This window comes from Penicillium malachiteum (assembly GCF_028827825.1).
Source record: "Penicillium malachiteum strain IBT 17515 chromosome Unknown utg000005l:1.0-9002435.0:326005.0-9005861.0, whole genome shotgun sequence".
NCBI classification, from domain to species: domain Eukaryota; kingdom Fungi; phylum Ascomycota; class Eurotiomycetes; order Eurotiales; family Aspergillaceae; genus Penicillium; species Penicillium malachiteum.
Genome location: NW_026643099.1, coordinates 4029701 through 4049591, shown reverse-complemented (window position 1 = coordinate 4049591; position 19891 = coordinate 4029701). Strand labels below are relative to the sequence as shown.

The window sequence follows — 19891 nt, the reverse complement described above, 5'->3', positions numbered from 1 at the left end:
TCGCGATCTTTTGTGTCAAGCACTTTTTATGCTTAAATACCTAGTATAATATTTTTAGCACTAAGCTACCTTAGGACTATACGATCTATCTTGAACGTTGAGATATGGAGTTACAAAAAATCATATTTAGTATGGTGTTCGGAGTGATCCGTTCAACCGTGGATTACGTTATCGGATCATAGTGGTGTGGCATGGCGCAGCACATTTGCTGGATCAGTATATACCCTTCCGGTATATCGCTTCGAACTGTGGCGAAGTGCAGATACTATGAGACCCGTTGTTTCAGTGAGAGGCACATGGACCAATTATATTCCAGCTTCAGCTCACCTGAAAGAGTCGGTGCGGGGTCACACGACGCAGGGGTTATTCTCACCCGGTCATCACCCCTTCTCACCCCCGATGACGTAGAGCTAAAGCAGCGCTCACCCTTTTCTCACCCCGGCGGCACCCACCAGACTACTGTCCGCGTTTAAGCCACACGCCGGTCAGTTAGTAGTATGGTGGGTGACCACATGCGAATCCTGACTGTTGTATGTTTGTGCTCACCAGCTTTTTTTGATTTGTCCGGGAAACTGCCCTTGCCGCCCTACTATTCAGGGCGTTCAGGCCATATTCAGGCTCACAACCTGAATAGCCTGAATATTATTTAGGTACTGTTTTGTACCCGCATACAGACCAATGCGAATGTAGCCTTCCCCTCCTTCTCATCCACCTGGGCAGAGTGCTGACGTGTCCATTATCCTTCCCCTGCAAAGCCACTTCACCTCTAGAACACTGTGTTTCGAGTTCTTTTCGCCGAAGATGTCACTGCGAGTTGTCGATCTTTTACAAACATTCACGCCACGCCCGTTATTCAATGAGTCTTCCTCAGCACTTTCTAGCAAGCCATGGACCGATACTTTTGCTCCCATCATGCCCGATCATATCAGGATACATGCGCCTACTTTAGACTATATGAATAATCTCAGCACAAATCTCTTCTACAAAACCCACCTTCAACGGCATTTTGGCTCACCACGATTAGGGGTGCACTGAGGGAAAGCAGGTAATCAGCCCTTTCTTCAGTGCAGCAAGAGCGTCGTTGAACACTCTGTATCTTCCGATGAAATCATAGGTTGGTACTAGTCTTTCACTCTTCAGTTCGTCGGTTAATGCATGACTGCTCCTAGGGGAACCACCTATTCTTGGTCCCAAGCAATGCTTGCATCTGAAATTGGTTAGTCTGTCACATGTCACCGATTTGACATACCGGCGGATTATTGTTATTCCTGAAAATGCAGTTGCACGGGACCGCACAAATCACCTGCTTTAACAGTTCAATCTATACTTTGTAACACTTAGAGGAGCTATGACTCTAGATTTTTAATACCCAATAGCGGAATATACATACTTAGAAAAGTCTACGGAAAGGTCAGCAGTTTTGAGGAACATTAGAACTGCCGATCCTTGGGCACACTGTAGGACATAGTAAACCTCGGCATCGCGGTCAACCTCCCCTCATACTCTCAAAGCCGTCCCTTTCGCGACAAGACAGTCCATCAAAGTCGGAGTGGAATAAACATATAAGGACTTCTAGCGCATAATTAATTTTTTACAGAACACTTGATCGGACCAGGTCTAGCTTAAGGTGACATCTACTAGTATTTTAAAATATACCTAGCTACACAAGTTGATAGTAGTATTTATTGAAATGGATTAGTTCCAAGATACTTAAAGACGATAAAATATAATCATGATGCAACTTTAAATCAACCTCATGTTAGATCTGATTCAAGGAATCAGGTATTTAATTGGCTAAGCTCTATCCGTCGCTTGTTAAACAGGGGTTGCTGTTACACTTGAGTATGAAACTGGAGGCATTCAAGCTTGGCTGAGCTCGATCGGTCGCTTATTCAACATATGCTGCTGTTGCACTTGAGGAGTATGAAAAAACTTCAAAGCGGCAGCAGCTGTCATTCGGCATACTGGATCAACTTCCAACATGGCTCTAGAGCATCTTGCCAACTTGGAGTCCGCAAGTGAAACTCGCCCGAGATCAAAAACTCTTCGTCTTGGCAAAGAACTTAGGGCGTAAGTATCTACTGATCTTTGTTTATGAGCCCTGTTAACCACGTCAAGGTATGCATTTCAATACAAGTGCACTCATGTCTTTGCATTCGATATGAATAATGCCCTTATCCTTCGATTTCGTGCATCAGATCGAGATCACCTTAAGGAGCCAAATTGCGAAGTGGACTGCTGCGTAATTCCTCGAGAACCTGATCCGTATACAGAAAATCCGTGTACTATACAGTACAGCCTGTATAGGCAGGCTGCAGAAGGTTGGATGCGCCGTTCCGCCACACTGGACGTGGACCGAACCCACAATCCCCCAATCCCGAGATCTTTGGACCTGGACATCATCGACGGCTACGAGCGACACTATTCATGGTACTCAGGACGTCCAAAATGGATTGATGCAGCTGGTTGACTCTTCCGTCATCATCCACGTCTGAGACGTGTATTCCGAATCACGCGTACAGAAGATCGACGAGGGATGGTCTTAATAATCGGGTACTGGGTAACTATGGGTTGACCAAGACCGGACAATTGCTAATGACACCCGGAATTGTTTCCTTACTACCCACCCCCTAGGATAACTCTACATTCGCCGCCTATATGCCTGCAGATGTCATCCATGGATATATTTACTGCGTCTTGTTCCTTTCTTTCATGTGAAGTCAAATTCTTGTTTTTTTTTTCTTTTTTTTACCTACAAATTGTCTGAGACCCGTACTATATCACGCACACTTTGTTCTAAGGGGCTAAAAATACAGTTTTTCCAAACATATTCCATATATATTACAAAATAAGCCTAACCATGTGTAAAAACGGAAAGGATGAGGGGAAGGAGGATGAGAAATTGTTTAGTCGCCGTGGTATTTCAAGGGGACAGGAAATCCTTCAGTATTATACAGTCTATTTAAGATTTGTGTTTTTAGTAAAGTCGTAGTCAGGGCACGGGAAAAACAAAATTGATTAAGCAGTCACCATGTCAAGCTTGAATAATCAGGACATGAGTTTACAAGGTTAGCATGGATCGCATTTACTTGTTTTTGTCTGAGTGGCTGGCCGCCTGGGAGCGTTAATGTCAGCAGGCGGTGTACGTGCCTCTTACCCCTTGCCGATTCCCATATCACCTGATTAATGCGGACTGAAGCTCTATTTATTCGCAACGTAACCGCCCATACCTAGTGTTGTGTTTTCATTGATACATCCTTAATGACTTCAACCTCACCCCTTACAAGCCACTCGGAGGTAAGACAGATACCACAAAGTAATACAACCTACTCATAGCTATAGATCCTGTTTCTCAATCATCAACCCCTCTTTGCGAGAAGGATCGATTTACTCAAGATCCGGCGCACAGTATACCGCCTTGAACTTGAGTCTGGTTTATATCAATCGCCAATTCCACCGCATGTAAATACAGTTATCATAAAGCAACAGAAGGATGGATGGGAAAATTGCTTCTAAGATAAGCGAGTAGCTTATGAAAAACTCTTAGAGCTTTAAGGATGTGTTATACCAAAGCTCTATAGCCAAGTAATCTATAACAGATACCCGGCCCTGGTTCTTTCAGACGAAGGTGGCTTATCTCTATATGACCTTGCATCTAACCTTGATAACCATATCGATTACAATACTTTGGAAGTTTTGTTAAGAGAGGTATTCGATTTATTAACCAAATGCGGCGCTGTTTACTAGGATCAAAAAATTGTTAATTTTATGTTTACCACCAGCGGTAATGTGACTGTTCTTGACCTTAAAGAGGTCCGCTTTCCTGAAGTATTTGATAAGTGTGACTATCTGGTGAATGAGGGGGGTGCGAGTACTCTACTAGATGAGATAAAAGCTCTTAGAAATACTCTATCACAGAATATTGTTAGATTTTGGTCGGCATACCACAGGAGGGAAATTATACTTCCTAAGTTAGATGGAATTCCTAGAGTCTAATACTTATCTCAACGCTCCTTAGCCTCTTCTGAGTTAGGTGCAAAATATTTTGATCTATTCCTCTGGCTTACTGTATTCTTCACCTGATAGTGTTCTCCATAATCGTCAAACCTCTATTAATATAACACTTATTTAAGATCATATTAGACCCTATCAGCTAATTTTATTATTAAGATAAATAGTATAAGCCTAGTATTATCTTACCGGGTTCCTAGATTTGTTATACCTATTAATTATACTATATCTTAAGCCATTTTAATACTAAGTTATCTCTACATAACTATATCTAGTGTTAAAAAAGGAAATAAGCTACCTAATATTATCATATAGACCGAACCGTAATAGCAGTCTAATTTTTTCCGGAAGAGGCGACGTATTTTTATATCATAAGATTGCTTGATAAGTATAAGTTTGCTTCCATCAATATTAACTATAGAGCTTTGGATATAGTTAAACTATCTTCTGGCTGTTCTTATATAGAGCCCCTCGGAGCTAGCAAAATTCGGCCTATAGCAAGAATACTATAATCGACCAAAACGACGGATGGGAAGCAGGGTATATATTGTATTTCTCTGTTTCTACTTTTCGATAATATCCAATATAGAAAACCACTAGTCTATTAACACTTAGGGTAATCATGATCGTATAGATACTTTATCTTCATTTCTGGCGAAATCTCCACTGTTCTGGCCTGGAGAGATGGAAAATAACCAGTTAAAGGCAGTGCTGATCAATTTTTAGGCGAATCTGTCCCTGGAAGATAAATATTTAGCAATACTTCCGCCTAAACTTCTCTATCTTAACGATTTAGTTAGCGTTAAGATATATTATAAAAAGGGCCTTTATGCCTTACCAAAAAGTGTCTTCCGCAATATTTAGTAAGAGTGGCTGGAGGTTCTTGCTTTAAATATAAATGAAAATCACTCACAATCAGATAGGGGGTTGTTTCTATAGGTCAGGCATATGGCTAATTTTACTTACAGTCTCTCGAATCAAAATCTCTGCTCGTACTTTTTGTAATTTAACAAATCCTGATCTACGGGTAATATCGGAGCTATTACGAAAGAAAAAAATATCCAAAGCAGATAAATTAGTCTTTAGAGAGATAATCCACATCAGAAAAGCTCAAATAATATCCCAGGGCTTGGTAATCAATATTTTATATATCGCACTTGACTAAACTTACCGACAAGCGTTAAGATTTGTGAATGCTATAGTTTTTGTCTTACTATTCTTCTATATATAAATAAGCTTATTTAGCTTAAGATATTTCTAAAGCTATAACTACTACTGGCGGCTACTATATTTAATACTATATCGTTATATTTTTTTTGGCTGTAAGAGATGGTTTTGCATTTAACAGAATATACTGGCAGAAGATTGACCAGCGATTCTTTTGGCCTAGAAGGCAAAGTTATACCAGTCGTTTCTACGATATATAGAAGGAGAGATTTAATCTCTTATAACCAGAGGAGTATGACTTAATAGATGAATATATTGAATAAAAATTGGAAGAGATGAAAAGAGACAAAGTTCTTATATAGGACCTGGATAAGAACACCCTGGATTATATGGCTATAAGAGAATGATAAATAATATCCTAATAGTCTTGTTGTTTATTCTTTTATTTAAAATTCTTTTACTAGAGCTAGGATCTTTTACTAAGTCTTACTGTAAGAAAGAGTTATGTTTGATAGTCATTAGATATTTTTAGATTTCTATGGCGTTTATAAGATGAACTAATATATAGTAACTTGAAATTAAGTACTTCTATAAAGTGGCGAAGCTAGTCTGGTGGTATAGCTACTTTGATCTGGATGACTTCTTCTACTTTTATATTATACCTGCTCAGAGATCCAGCAGAGACCAGCTCAAAATCCCCTAGATGCTACTTACTATAAAAAATATGTTTCGCTGTTTCTAAATGCTCATAAGTCTAAATTTTTAACACTAGGTGTATAAGTTAAAGTAAAGTACTTAAAGATGTCTTATGTTAACGACCATGATCGCCTGGAAAGTTTCTTACAGATTTGGTGTATATACGTTCATCCTATATAAGATTGAAGTTGACTAATTGACACTTGCAGCTACTAAGGAGGAGGGCAATTTGATTGTCATTAACTATAAATCTGTCAAAGAGTATATTATCGAGTGTTTCAAGCTAGAATCCTCAAGCTCTCCATCATTATCAGCTGTGAGGAGGTTTCTTCTGAATAAAATAGGATATGCACCTCTGATGTTGACCGAAGAATTGCTAGACTTAAGGTGCAATATCGACGAAGAAGGAACAAAAAAGCTATAATATACTCTTCTTGTGTTGAGGCTTCTTGAATATGGATGTGAGCCTTCCCTGTTTATACGCCTATAAATTGCAGGTATTCTTGAATATTCCAAAGGAAAGGAGCTTGTGACAGAACTCCGAAATAAATCTGATATATTGGGGATCGAAGTTTATGAATGTATGAAAGCTCTTCTTGAATATTAATAGTAGTATTCAATTTCTTCTTTAAGTTCGAATATATGTTTATTATAATCTCTACATATATTCCTAACCAATAGGAATACCTATACAGTAATATCATTCAAGCTTTTGAACTACTAGAAAAGGTTGAATATAAGAAGAAATATCTGAATCATAGTAGATCCATATATATATATATATACATATAAACCCACATGAATAAAAATCCAGAGATTCCAGAGATAGTATATATAGGATAACTAGTATCCTGAAATTTGCTATTTTGCGCCTGGTGCCATTAATACATCATCTAGACAAAAAATCATCGACTTAAGATGTTGATTTCAAGTTGGGACTTTCTTGACAACCACGTGATTTGGATTCTCTGGATAATTGTGGCTTAGTATATCATTATTTTTATCCTTGTCTGCTCTTTATATCTCAAAAGGATTTTCAAACAGGATAAGATATCGGATGAGATAAAGGAAAAGGATATATAAAGTTGGATCATTTCTTACAAACAAGAATACATCGGTCACCCTGCTCTCAATATAAAATAGACTGTTTCATGTTATAGCAAATTCCAGAAAGTAAGAATACCTTTCTCTACCTGTTAAAACTTAAGTCAATTGCTGATGTGATAGTCCTGGTTCTTACTGATTCCGATGGATTTTTTGCAAATCCGTTACCTAAGCTTCGTAAAGAATGTATAGAGAGATTTATGTGGCTTAACCCTAGTCAGCCTATACCGACAGCCTATCTTTATCTATTTATAGCCATAAATTTGCCCTACTATACACTACAAGCCGATTTTGGAAGGAACGTCTAAGAAGTTATATGGTAATAATATAAGTCTGGACCAGCCTATACTGATTATTAGTACTTAACTGGTCTGGTAATTGCTATACATCATAGAGTTTTGATACCTTAGGATATACTGGATGAGTACCAACTCGAAGGTCAGGCTGCTCTTGGTATCACCAGAGATCAAGCAGGAAAACCCTACCAAGAAGTAATCCTGGATGGATTGAAGCCAACCTATTCTAATGGCAGAGCTACTGGAAAATGGGTTATTAGTCTTTCAACACCTAGTTTTTATAGAATCTCTAAGGAGGGATCTATTAAAGAGCTTCATGATTTGTTTGACACTTCTAGTCATCGAGCTCAAGTTTTTGTTATCTAAATTGCTTCCTGTTTTGAGAGATCTTGACCTTTTCATTGGAATAATGAATGAAAACATCTCAAAAAGAGCCTGAGTGGTTTCTTAATTAGTTTCAAGTTGCTGTTAGACATTAAGGTATTAATTGTTCACATTTTTCAAAGACTCCCCTATGTATTGAAAAAGGGAGGGATCTTAGGAAATGCTGACCATAAGTTTTAATTAACTCAAATACCCTGCTTATTGAATTCCTAAGATAAGTCTAGTTTGGTAAATAAGTCTGAGTATCCTTTTTTGCTTAGCATATGGAAATTTTAAGGAGAGTACACTGAACAAGAGGAAGAATTATAAGAGAGACTCCTTCCCCCTCAATGAGCAATGTTTCAATTTACTCAACTGTCTTCAAGCGAAGGCAGTCCTCAGATTACTCAGATATCGAACAAAACTTCAGCGAAGCTTCTCTCTTGATCGCCGAGGGCTTTAACAAAGCAATCAAGATTCCTACCAAGCTCACTCGACATCCCCTCATCGAGATCAAATGGCTCCCATCATTTGATCGATGCTTCTCAGGAATCATGGTTATAAAAAAAGCCAGTGACGAGAGCGAAAGCATAATGTCACAAGATCTGGAGATGACTAAAATGGAGACAGAGGAGTCTCCACTTGAAAAAGCAAGGAATGTGTATGGAGTGACAGCGTTCCATGACAAATGCATAACTAGTACAGTGCTCAATAATAACACCATGAAGCCGAGCAAAGCCGTCACAACACTCCTATTTATCTTTATCTGCGACCACAATCAAGTATCCATACCTTCCACGCCAGAGAGTGAATAGAAAACTAAGGAGCAACTTATGAAGGCCTATGCTGATGGGGGGAATGGGCATGAATGGAGTATGAAGGAAACTAAGTGCTTGGTAGTCCGTCTGGCATTTAAGCTGTATCAGGCGATGGGAGACTCTACCTAGTGTAGTAGGGAACAGTGTTCCTATACATATTACATTGAAATTGACTAAATTGTATTTTCCTTATGTTATGTTCTGAGGTTGTACATACAAGATTTCCAGCTCTTATAGGTCCGAAATTTTTCACAAAGTCCTATGCATCTCCCAATTAAAGGTACGCTTACGGGTCATCCCGGTATAGCTAGAATTCTGTTAGTGCCTAGATGGTTTGATCCATTGAAGCCGAATCAACCTATGCACCCTTTGAAGTTTGGATGCATCGCGTAGAGCGTTTCTCTCTTCCCTAGTTAGTCCAGAGCGGGTTGAAATACACAATTCTAAATCAAACGCTTCCCGCACTTCAAGTTGTTTTATCTGATATAAGGTATGAATCCCTTCTGATTGAGAGACCTCCATCCACCTTCACTCTTTCTCAATCATGAACTCAGAAACCAATCTCAACGGAGCGAGACTCCATCTCAGCTTTGCAATCAAAGCTCCACCTCGCGTTTTAAAAAGGCCGAATCCACTTTTTCAAGACGAATCCCACGATACCCCAAAAATGCCAGTTTCGCTTCTGTCCCGAAAGGAAGCACGAGTCCAAGACCTAGCACAGCAATACACCGGATCATTTCAATGAGATGTCAATCCACAAGAAGGTTCAATTCCGGGATGGCCAAATCCGCGATCTTTCACAAAAGATCAGAGCCGCCAAATACGCCGCATTGAATGGACCGGAGGCGGCCCAGCATGATTCCAGTTATGAGAAAGTGACTTTATGATACTATACCTAGGCAAGGGTAAGATAATACTACACTAGTATGGGTGCCTAGGTATGATGAGAGGTTGGCCTATATAGGAGAGCTACTGAGAGAAAAGTCTATCACCACTCTTGACATGATAGATTTGCTGATTCATATCATTCAACTTATCAATGAAGTATAACTACCTTTCCAACTGAGCCCAGCTGTGGGCTATCTCTCTAAAAGAAAATGGACGAAAAAGAAATCTCAAGTGTTGTATAGGTCGCGTTTTATATGTGACCTACCTAGTGTAGTGGGGAAGAAGTCTCTTCCCACTACACGTGACCGCGGTACACCAAAGATGTCTTCATGTACAATACCGTACCATAATAGTGGCGCAGGACACGAGTAGGAATACACACTTCTACACCTCTTTCACTTGACCCTAGGGGTTAGTCTCTCAGGCTACACCTAGTACATGGTTTGGTGGTATTTGTTGATGCATATTATGGTTATCTCTACGCGTGTATTTTGACTACACACCACTACGTTCCCCACCTCACTAGGTAAAGTCAACTGGTCATATTTGAGAGTTTGGTGCCAGTGACCTCGGGATTCGAGCTATATATTTTCAAAGAGTGTCCTGACTGAGACTAAAGATTGAAGAGAAATCCAGGGCTTCAAGTTAAACCTTCAAGCTTACTAGCGAAATTTCAAATGGATACCTTTTCGATGTTGCTATACCAAGAGGCGGACAAAATTCCGGGTATATGGAAGATGGATGGACGTATGAAAAATTAACTCGGGATATATAACTCTGGACTATACCCGTGGACCATGTTGACTCAACCTAGAATTCGATGTCATATTGATAGTCTCGGGGACTAGTGACGAGCACAGCTTTATCCCGGTTCACTGTCAACTGACCGCCGCCTGCTATGAATTATTCCCACGTGATACAAACAGGTTCTGCTTTGAAGAAATTAGACACGTTCTGAAGGAGAAATTTTCAGTAGATATGTTTGTGGCTTTGAAAGTTGAGCTCTGCTGCATAGCTGCATGGGTTGGAGATTTACCCGAAAATCCTAGTGCTTTCCTAGCTGTCTCATCTGGTAAGAGCCATTCAAGATGCCTTTATCTTGTGTTACCTCAACAACCAGCCATACAGAAATCCTCATTCTAGCTAACCATTCTATTGTTGTAGACGAAGCATTTATTCCGATCGACGATGAACTTAGCAAAGCTTGCAAGCAGTTTCTCCACCGAGAGAGTTGTCGTTTCCAACTTGCAGAGATCCAGCTCGTCCTTTCGACTGATCCTAGATTTTCTGCAAATCAATATACCAGCATGTTAAGGGAGATTCACAGCCATCTGATCGATATGCTCAAGAATATAGGAGTTCCCAGCTCCTCAAAAACTGCTTTTGCCCAGCTTGTGATACTTTTGGATTGGAAGGGAAATTTTGGATTACTGGAAACACAGGACGCTAAGTGAGAGCCAAGGTGGCAAGACTCTACCCAATGCTAATTGGCACGTGCTCAGAGGGTGAGTTCTTTTGGTGCATGGAATTGTATCACTCATCTTCCGAGCCTGTCAGCTTGATAGCCCCAGCCCTGAACCTGGTAAGTCTATTTGACCAATCTTGGTATGAAGGGCTGGCCAGGACCTAGCTCTGAGTTATATTTGTATGTACTACATAGTATAGTATGTACAAGCAAATAGTATATATGTACTTCTAAGCTTTACATCATGCGTCAATTGCATATGTGTAGGATAATTAGTACTATACATTATGATGGTCAAAATCCTGACCCTAGGCCGAAGCCATGGAGCTCAGTAGTTAATCTTAGTTTAAAAAGAAAATTGGGAATATCTCAACCGTGCTAGTTCTATGCAGAATTTCTGGATTACCTACTACCCGAGAGTGTATGGATTGTCAAAATCATAGATTTCTAGAAAGATGCTACATGAACTAAATCCGTTTTATTTTAAGCTTTATATGGATGACTCTTAAGGGCGAAGACTGATTCTGAGGGAGATTTGTAGTTTTTCTCTAGTAATCATTGGCACCCAAAAAGGTCCCTTTTTGAGGTTTAAGTAACTTGGAGGTTCCACAGTCTCCTGTACGTGAATCAGGGACAATTCTTTTTGGAAATGTATAGAGAAAAGGAGAGGGTGACCGATTGGGAACGAGGTAGAATGTTCTTTCCCGGGTTACGTCCAAGAAAATTGCTATAAAAGGTTGATTTGGCCTAGCAATCCGTGCACTTTTCTCTTGCAGCCGTGGAAATCTAGACTTTCAACGACCTAAAACTGCCAGAATCATTCAAACTCCTTCTCACCTGACTTGCCCTTATATTGAACTTGTGTCCTCATCAATTAAAGAAAGGCAAAGCTACATACCTTTCTTCGATATGCACTCTTATGAGAAGCTATATGTGGATGACTGTCAGCTAGCCGATTTGCCGAAGGAAGCTTTTCAAACTCTGAAAATGATCCTGCTCTCTAGCTATACTAGGCATGAGCAGCTTTATACTCGGTGTCTTATGGCCACAATTGGGTACATTGAGTCCTCTGTTGGTAAAGGTCTTGACCCTACACCAGTTATGTAAGATCTCTTCGAAGAAAGCTATGTGCCGGACGGATCCTTTGCAAAAATCAACCTACTCAACGCAGCCTTCTCGATGAAAAGCACAAGAGCCCTGGGTTGGTTAACAAGCAACTTTCTTGCGCCGAATGAGCGCCGCCAAGCCGTTCAGGAAATCGCAAAATCTTAAGCCAAAGCGAGTGGGAGAATTTTCTGTCGAGCATTGAGCGGAATGGAATTGAGCCCTTCTTTTGTCACAGAGCTCATGAGCTTGATCGTTGGCACCACAGTTTCTCAAATTAGAGTCCTCCCACAGGATGGATGCAAGGAATACGAAGAGTTGTCAATCGAGAAACTCAGTATTTTGTTCACGCACTCGAAAACTCCATTCGGTTGGCCAGGAAACTTGATTGATTCGGTTGAAAGTCAGGAAGAGTTACCTATCTACCTTGAAAAGACATACTTTGAATTACGAGACAAGCTTCACTGTTATCCAATATAGGCACTGGGCCTCCAGCCGGAGAGAGCTGAGCTGGCAACCTAAGAATCAATGCAAAGCCTGCCACCATAGGATTTGGAGAGCAGCTATCAAAATTGAAAGCTTTCATCACCTTCCTTTAGCTTGATGGGAAAGCGAAGAATCAACGTCCAGGTTCAACAGGTGATGGAATCAGTCAGGACTGCAAGTTTGACTAGGGCAGATAACGAACACGTGAAAAATATACCGCACCAGTTCTGTTCTTTTTTTCTCCAATCTGCTTATGTCCTTTCCCCATCCGCCAGATTTTACCTGACATAGAGGAATTGACTGATCGTGAGAATTGAAGATGCAGCGGTGGGCAGACCAGCGACATTGTTTGCTTAGTTTGCAAGGAGTGTTCTAGATCTTCTACCGCAGATCGCAGAAAGCCCGCACAACGGAATACAAGGCCTATTTTTATCCGTATAGTCACCAGTGTCATGGAATACGGAAAAATACCGGGTCAGTGGTAGTCTAACTACAATAGGTATAATATTACAATACAATGCCAAGTATCTCTTGTCGTATGTGCTGAGACTTCCAGGACGCTGTTTCTATCCGAGGGATGAAGAACAGATGCTCGTCCACCACGCCTCTGGTAAATAGATCCAGCTGTGCAAGGCAAACTTCCAACCAGCCTATTTCCTCTGACAAGAAGGCTGAAATGTAGACGAAGATATCCTCGGGCTTTGTCGAGAGAAGCAGTGGGCTCGGCCCCATCCACCGGAAAGCATGATTGCTCTTGTTGTTGGAGTAGAATAAGCATTCCACAGTGGGATCTTGCACGCGATGTGCATGGTCTTTTCCGCATGCGGGCTTTCGGGCTTGGTCTCGTCAAACTCTGTCGCGAGGCACGGAGGCGGTGCTGGTAGATCAGACTCTTCCCAAATCTGGTGGAGATCGAGATCAAAATCATTTTCTAATGGGTTATCAACAAAAATAAGTCACAGAGGCAGGCCATACGAACCATTCCAAACATATTCCATGGTGTTGCTCAGGTGCTGGCAATTCGATCTCAGAGCTCACACAAGAAACAATTTGCAAGAAGCAAAGCGAATTTATATCATTTTTATGAAGGTTAAAAGTGATTTTTGTGAGTTATTCTTTTCTGGTTTCGTTCTCATGGTTCAACGTTCGGCCTCACCAAACATTGATGAATCACCGCCACTGAAAATAAACTCGGTGATCAATCAACACATTCCACATTTTACATTTTGGATTCAAGACTTTATCCCAAGACTAAATGAAATGCTGTGGCCGCCTAGCCCTCTATATCGTCTTTCAACCTCATCTATGAGGCATCGGAATCGCTGGTCGAAAGGGGAGATGGGTACGTTACGAAGTAGGCTGAGCTCCACACGTGCTCCCAGGAGCAAGAATGGCTTCCGGTAGTTTCTCAAAGCATGCGTATGCAAAGACCCATCATCTGTGGCAATTACCTCATAAATGACGGTTTATTCAATCCAGCCTGCACATTGCTATACCTCCCAATCTCCAACCCACCGGTTTGGACAAATCAGGCAGGAAACAAACATTATAGCATTCTAGCACCCCCGCAAGCAGGCCTCAGGCTCCTGGGAGTGCTAGGAAGCAAGGTCTGACTGTGATTCTCATCCCATGCCCTATTCAGATACTGGATTCTAGCAAAGTGTTCTGACAATGCCTGTGAACTGTCTCGCATGTTTTATCAGAAGCCCGCCACTGGGCATACGTTCCGACGCCCGGCATGTGCTGTCAAGGTGATGCTGCTATAAAAGTGAGGTGGGTTACAGTAGGTTTCGAAATCAGCTTTACCAAAAACTCTTTTAACTTAATTCCCGGAAAGAAGGATCCGAAATGCTAGTACTAATCTGCTTTTGATCACCGCGTTTATAGTGTCGGCAAAAATGTACCGTAATAGCAATACCATAATTATTGGGCTAGTGTAATAATACTGTAATTTTCCATAGAGATGCATAGAATCACTGTTTTGATGATCTGGCACGATCGCCTATTCCCAGCCGCTTGTCCTGTTTTGCTTTTTGCTCCCCAAATATACACCAGAAACCAGGGATCAAGGAGTAACACTTGGTTGCTGATCAATCTTGTTGAAGTGTCGACTCTGGTAGTTTCATCTCAAAGCTGTGGCCACTTGGTCTGGATAATTGGTCCAAGGATTTTCAGATCGAGGATAGCCTGCGTACCAAGAATGGGATGCCTTAGAGCGCTCAGATAGACAACCTAGAAGAGTTAATTACTATATAAGAACTCTTAGTACCAAACTTACCTCGCTAGCACCAATACTAAATCCCCATTCGAGTTAGGGCAATGACCAACTCTACACCCTTCACACAACTCACTATCGTACAGTCCTCTGCTCTGGCAGAAAACCTGGGCGGCAGTACCTCAATTCCATTCCACTTTTTCAGCCAGTATATCACTCTCTCCGTATAGCACCCGGTATCCAGGACTAACCGACCAACTACTCTACAATTTCTGTATCGCTGATGATATACTCGTGCATTATATCGCGGTAGAGAGTACATGCGAATCGTAATCGCGACTTTTTTGCTCGACCAACCACTGGAGTAACATCCGCTGTTTTGGCATATAAATCGACCCATTACGTTTGTGTCCCGTTCCTAAATGTTACTTTCCTCGTCATCGGCGTCAAAGAAGTCTATTTGAAGCCCTTCCTTGTCTAATAACTGAGCTACGTCGTCGTGAAGCTCTGGGTGTAGCGACCATAATTTCGCAGCTTTGCATCCCTTGCGTGGCATTTTGAAACTGAGTGCCGGTTGTGTAATTCTAGAATGATAATGATGTCAAAAGCTTGCGCTGAGAACTTGGAATTTGATCGAAATATGGCCTTGAATGGGCTTATGAACAATTTTCTGGGAGAAAGGCTACCCCGCTCCAAACAAAGCAGCACCTATACCTCCTGAGGACAAACGCATCACTGCCACAGCATAAGTGGATTAGTAGATATGTTTCATATCTGGTGTAACACAGCGCTAAACGTGCAGCTGAGATAGTAATAAAACCAAGGGACATAAAAACAGCAACTGAGTGAGCATATGTAAGGTAGAGTGTAGCTAAGATAGAAATAAGTTTGACGTTGGCTCTTACAATAGCTCACGGTGGTCAGCAAGCCACTAGGTACGTAGTAGTTTTTCGCACTGCGCGCTAAGGTAGAGCGGTGCCACCAAGTGGCCGAAAACTGTAGGCGTAAGGATTTTGGTATCTCCAAATCAAAAACCGCTACCCTGTACCCTTGGTCTTCCCCTCCAAGGCTCGTCAACTTTTCCTATCGTCCTGGAATTTCTCAGGGCCTTTCGCTGGACGGCCTATAGCGTCATTGTACAATCGGTGACTACTCTAAGTCCGTGCATGAATTTCTCTGATTATCCTTTTATAGTAAACCAATTTCCTTTACATTCTGATATCTGCGTCACTATCTGGATTTATCTTACAATATCGCATCTTTGCATATACCAAATAAAGGACAATGGTGGTCACCATCCATTGTGGAAGGTTTCGCTGCCTCAAAGTCAATGAATCCCGTCGTAGAATGGACATTGAGCGTAGAAATCTTCTATATTCCACTAAATAACGTCGGCTTCCGGGATGGTTTGCGTAGCCGGATTATGCCCGCTGCCTAAGGAAGTTACATTCAGCAACATAGTGATAATCTTATAAGTTGTCTGGAAATGAGTGAACTAGATAAGAATATGGTGGATTAATACGGTGGCGTGGGAAAATCCAAATATTATCGAGGAGGGGCAGTGAGGTCGAAGTAGGCGCCATGAGGCGTCAATGCAATCAGCCCGACGGTTCCGTGAATTATGTACACTAACCATGGTAGGCTTGTCCGATTTTCTAATGGAGAGATGGGAGAGAACGAAAGGCGGGGTTAATATATGAGCCTCGTTAGACAGCATCACTCAAAGAGTACATATAGGTGGTTGCATCAGTTTCGGGACGTACTATATAGAAGTTTCGTGTAAAATACATTTCCAAACGGTTACTTATGTCATGCAAAATACAATGTTTACTTTGTGAAGCGGTCTAGGGATGGTTGATCAGCCACTATACTACTTCAAGACTAGTGTGTTTCAGCAAAGAGTTTATGAATCAATCAAAGAAGGTGTAGAGGTAAAACTAATTTCGAAAACTACTGTATCAAGAACTATTATTTCGTCACCATCTAGAAAGTTGCTTTCTCTATAGAAACACCATCTGATACATATGTACTGTACGAAACATAGACTGAGTAAGAAAACCTTGTCAAGATATGAACAAACCTGTCAAGCAGCTTGGCTGGAAGTCCATGAACTAAACAGTATTCGCTGAGGGTACAGTATTTGGAGAATAATAAAGTTGAGAAAGCACGTGGAGCATTTAATCAATCGTGAATTTAAATCGATTTCTTGATGCGCAAACAGAACTGACAAATGTGGGTTCTAGAAGCTTTTTGATCCTGGGAATATGAGATCGAAAAACTCATTGCCACTTTCAAGTGTTGTTTGTTGAATTAGCGTAGTCTGACAGCTCAACCCCTCCCAATCATGAGAAGCAATCTATTGCAAGATGGGGTGTCAGTCATAACACACCGCGAGAGGCTCCACTGGTCCTGGAGACAAATCACAGGACGCTTTGTCAGAATATTTTGCTAGAATCTGGCATCTTAATAGGGTGACAGAAGAAAATGACAATGAGACCGCTGAGCAGTCCCAGGAGCCCAGTGCCTACTTGTGATGGATCGGGGATGCTTGGGTCTGATCATTTCGCCATCTGGCCACAAAGGCACAATTTTTGGTCAGCGACCAAACATCCAAACTCCTATAGATTCTCAATCTCTGAAACCACAGCCCCGCGCCAATGATGCTCGCAAGGACATAGATTGCGATGTGGAGCCAATTGAAATTTATCTCAGTTTCACTCTCACCTTCCTGCAAGGGGATCGTGGTTTTGCCACATAGGTCAATGAGAAACACGCAAACTTGAACGACATTAACCGTTTTCATTACTGCCCCTGCTTCTTTGGGAAGCAATGTCCGCTTCCTGTTGAAATTCTAGAGCCTATAAATAGCGGGATAAACCCTCGACCTTTCCGATCTCACCACGCCATCTGTTATTCATCAAACAACCACAAAAGCAAAAACTTAAGCAAAACAAAATGCCAGGACTACAGGATTAGCTCACCCCACCCTATACAGAGCGCGCTAGAGATCCTCTTCCAAAGACCTCTCCCCACATATCCATACTAAAGCCCCGAGAACACGATTTCCTAGTGTCTGTACCAAAAGCCATACCTAAGCAAGAGACGCCATTCCATACAGGGCGGGGAAGAGGAAAGAAACTCAAGAAAAACTGGCTAAGGGTTTGAAGCTTAGAGCTGGTGCTATTGTGTTGACCGCTGCTGTTCCTGTTTTGTTTGTTGCAAATGTGGCGTATGAGGGAGGAAAAGCTGTTATTCAGATAGTGGCGGCTCCAGTTGTGGTATGCGTGGCTTGATTTTGTATCGATGATTTTGATTTCTGAAGCAACAATTCTCGACAAGATAGCCACTTTACCAATGCCGCACATCTGGTTTTCGGTGGAAGGTATTTTGAGACAACATTGCACGGTTATACTCAGCAGGGACCAAAAAGGTCGAGTCATCCTCAATTTGGTTTATTAAGGACATGACGGCTCAGAAAATCATCAAACGTTGTCCGTCCACTACAGTACAGTCAAGAAATCAGAAACCATATCTTAAACATACTGAGTACATTGTAATATTGAAAGAGCACACTGAGATCCTGAAGGAATGACAGTATTTGACACATCTTAAGGAATCGAAAATGTGCGATTTTATCATAATATGTGGTGCAAACTTAGTATTTCACAGCTTCTTCGCAGGAATGGAGGGAAAAATCTGATCAATGACCTACAGGAGCACTTTGGAGTTTCCATGTTGTTGAGACTTGATGCGATACCATAATGATCTTCTATTTAGAATACAGATATGTATCAAAGTTTGATTGGTAGTTGATGAAGTATTTTGGCAGCGAGGCTTTTAGAATGACATGTGCCAATGTGCAAAGAAGGACGTAGAATACTTGGCGAACCTAGGACTTATATTCAATCTCATTGATACGTATATAAGCTGAGTGACGCAGAGGCCCCAGGAGCTCTGTCTTTTCCAGGAATATACCGATGAGCCCGAAGCTCTTCACTTATCCGATCCGTTGCTCATTAAACTTCAAAGACAGTACATCGGGTACGCCTTTATTGTAGAATAAAATCGGCTCAGACAAGCCCACTGAAGCCTGCATATTCGATCATTTTTGTAGATTAAGTATGCATTGCTACTACGCAAAGATACCTATTATCCCACATATCGCAATCTCCATACTACTTATGACAGATGAGCTGATTAGTAGAATGACTGTATTCTCTACTGGAACGAACTATTTGACTATTTAATCACCTACATCGCCTGTGTGTATACTTCCCCTCTGAAATCCAAGTCCAAGAACAAATCCAATCAGAGAATGACGCATGAAGACCAAAAAATGGAAGTACCAAAAATCAACTCAAATCTTATTCTTTGCCAGGTTCTCAGCCCTGATCACTCCTCTCGGTCACACTCCTTCCTGAAGCATCTCAAACAGAGCCTGGGCCCTCGCTTCCGCTATCTTCCGCTCCGCTGCACTCTTTTGATCCCAATTTTCTTTTCTTGCCATTTTTGCCATGAATTCTTCTATATTTATTTGGATTATAGGCCCCGGAGAGTAAGACGCGATCCGATTAGAGTCTCGAGGCCGACCAGGGGCAGAAGTGGGGTCTGGTGGAGCAAGTGAGGATCGCTGGTCCCGCTGATCCTCAATACCAGTCGCTCCATTACGTCGGGAAGGTGCGGGAGTAGTAGAGTCCCATCTCTCTGGCGGAGACACTGTGACGCCGGGTGTGTTCAAGCGAGAAGTAGCTCGTCGCTGACGGCCCGGGCTTACGGAGACGATCAACGGGCATGGTGTGGGCGATCGTTCATAGTTGGGCCTTCCCGGATTCTTTTTCACCAATTCAAGATATCCTTCCTCTTGAATGTGCCAAACCTCCTGGATTTTGGCCATCGCTGCCTCTCGCCCACCACAAAGCCGTACCAAGCCTTTGACTGGAATCCACGAATAACCGTTGACGACCTTGTTGAAATCTGCTTCATCCAAGTCTTGTCATTCAATTTTCACCCAAAAACCTGGGTTCTTCGTTCTTCTTATAGGAAACGTAGGTTTTCCGTTCTTCGGCAGCGACTCCAACAATCTCGACGACATTCTCCCATGTGTATCGGAAGAATTTCCTGCCGCAAAAGTCTTTGTAGTGGATTGAGGTAATATATAAATCATCATTGGAAATGCAGGGTAATTTCTTGTTCATGTAGCCAGCCCTATATTTGAAAACAAACCTGACAGCAGAAGCCGGGCCCTGTTATAGGATCACAAAGGACAACTTTCTGTAAA

At 41.7% G+C, this 19891-nt stretch overlaps 4 protein-coding genes across 4 annotated transcripts; 2 read left to right on the top strand and 2 right to left on the bottom strand.

The window, feature by feature from the left end:
• Positions 1–1981: 1981 nt before the first annotated feature.
• On the top strand, positions 1982–2470 carry N7483_011517 (uncharacterized protein; the record flags this gene model as incomplete). The annotated part of the gene is made up of 2 exons (XM_057094944.1): positions 1982–2070; positions 2308–2470. 2 exons carry the CDS (start codon positions 1982–1984, stop codon positions 2468–2470), a joined length of 252 nt encoding a protein of 83 aa, XP_056940915.1.
• A 7851-nt stretch (positions 2471–10321) lies between these two features.
• On the top strand, positions 10322–10797 carry N7483_011516 (uncharacterized protein; the record flags this gene model as incomplete). The annotated part of the gene is made up of 2 exons (XM_057094943.1): positions 10322–10415; positions 10508–10797. 2 exons carry the CDS (start codon positions 10322–10324, stop codon positions 10795–10797), a joined length of 384 nt encoding a protein of 127 aa, XP_056940914.1.
• Positions 10798–13048: 2251 nt separating this feature from the next.
• Positions 13049–13396, bottom strand: N7483_011515 (uncharacterized protein; the record flags this gene model as incomplete). Its single annotated transcript, XM_057094942.1, has 2 exons — positions 13049–13329; positions 13378–13396. 2 exons carry the CDS (start codon positions 13394–13396, stop codon positions 13049–13051), a joined length of 300 nt encoding a protein of 99 aa, XP_056940913.1.
• A 5622-nt stretch (positions 13397–19018) lies between these two features.
• On the bottom strand, positions 19019–19507 carry N7483_011514 (uncharacterized protein; the record flags this gene model as incomplete). Its single annotated transcript, XM_057094941.1, has 1 exon — positions 19019–19507. One exon carries the CDS (start codon positions 19505–19507, stop codon positions 19019–19021), a length of 489 nt encoding a protein of 162 aa, XP_056940912.1.
• Positions 19508–19891: the final 384 nt, after the last annotated feature.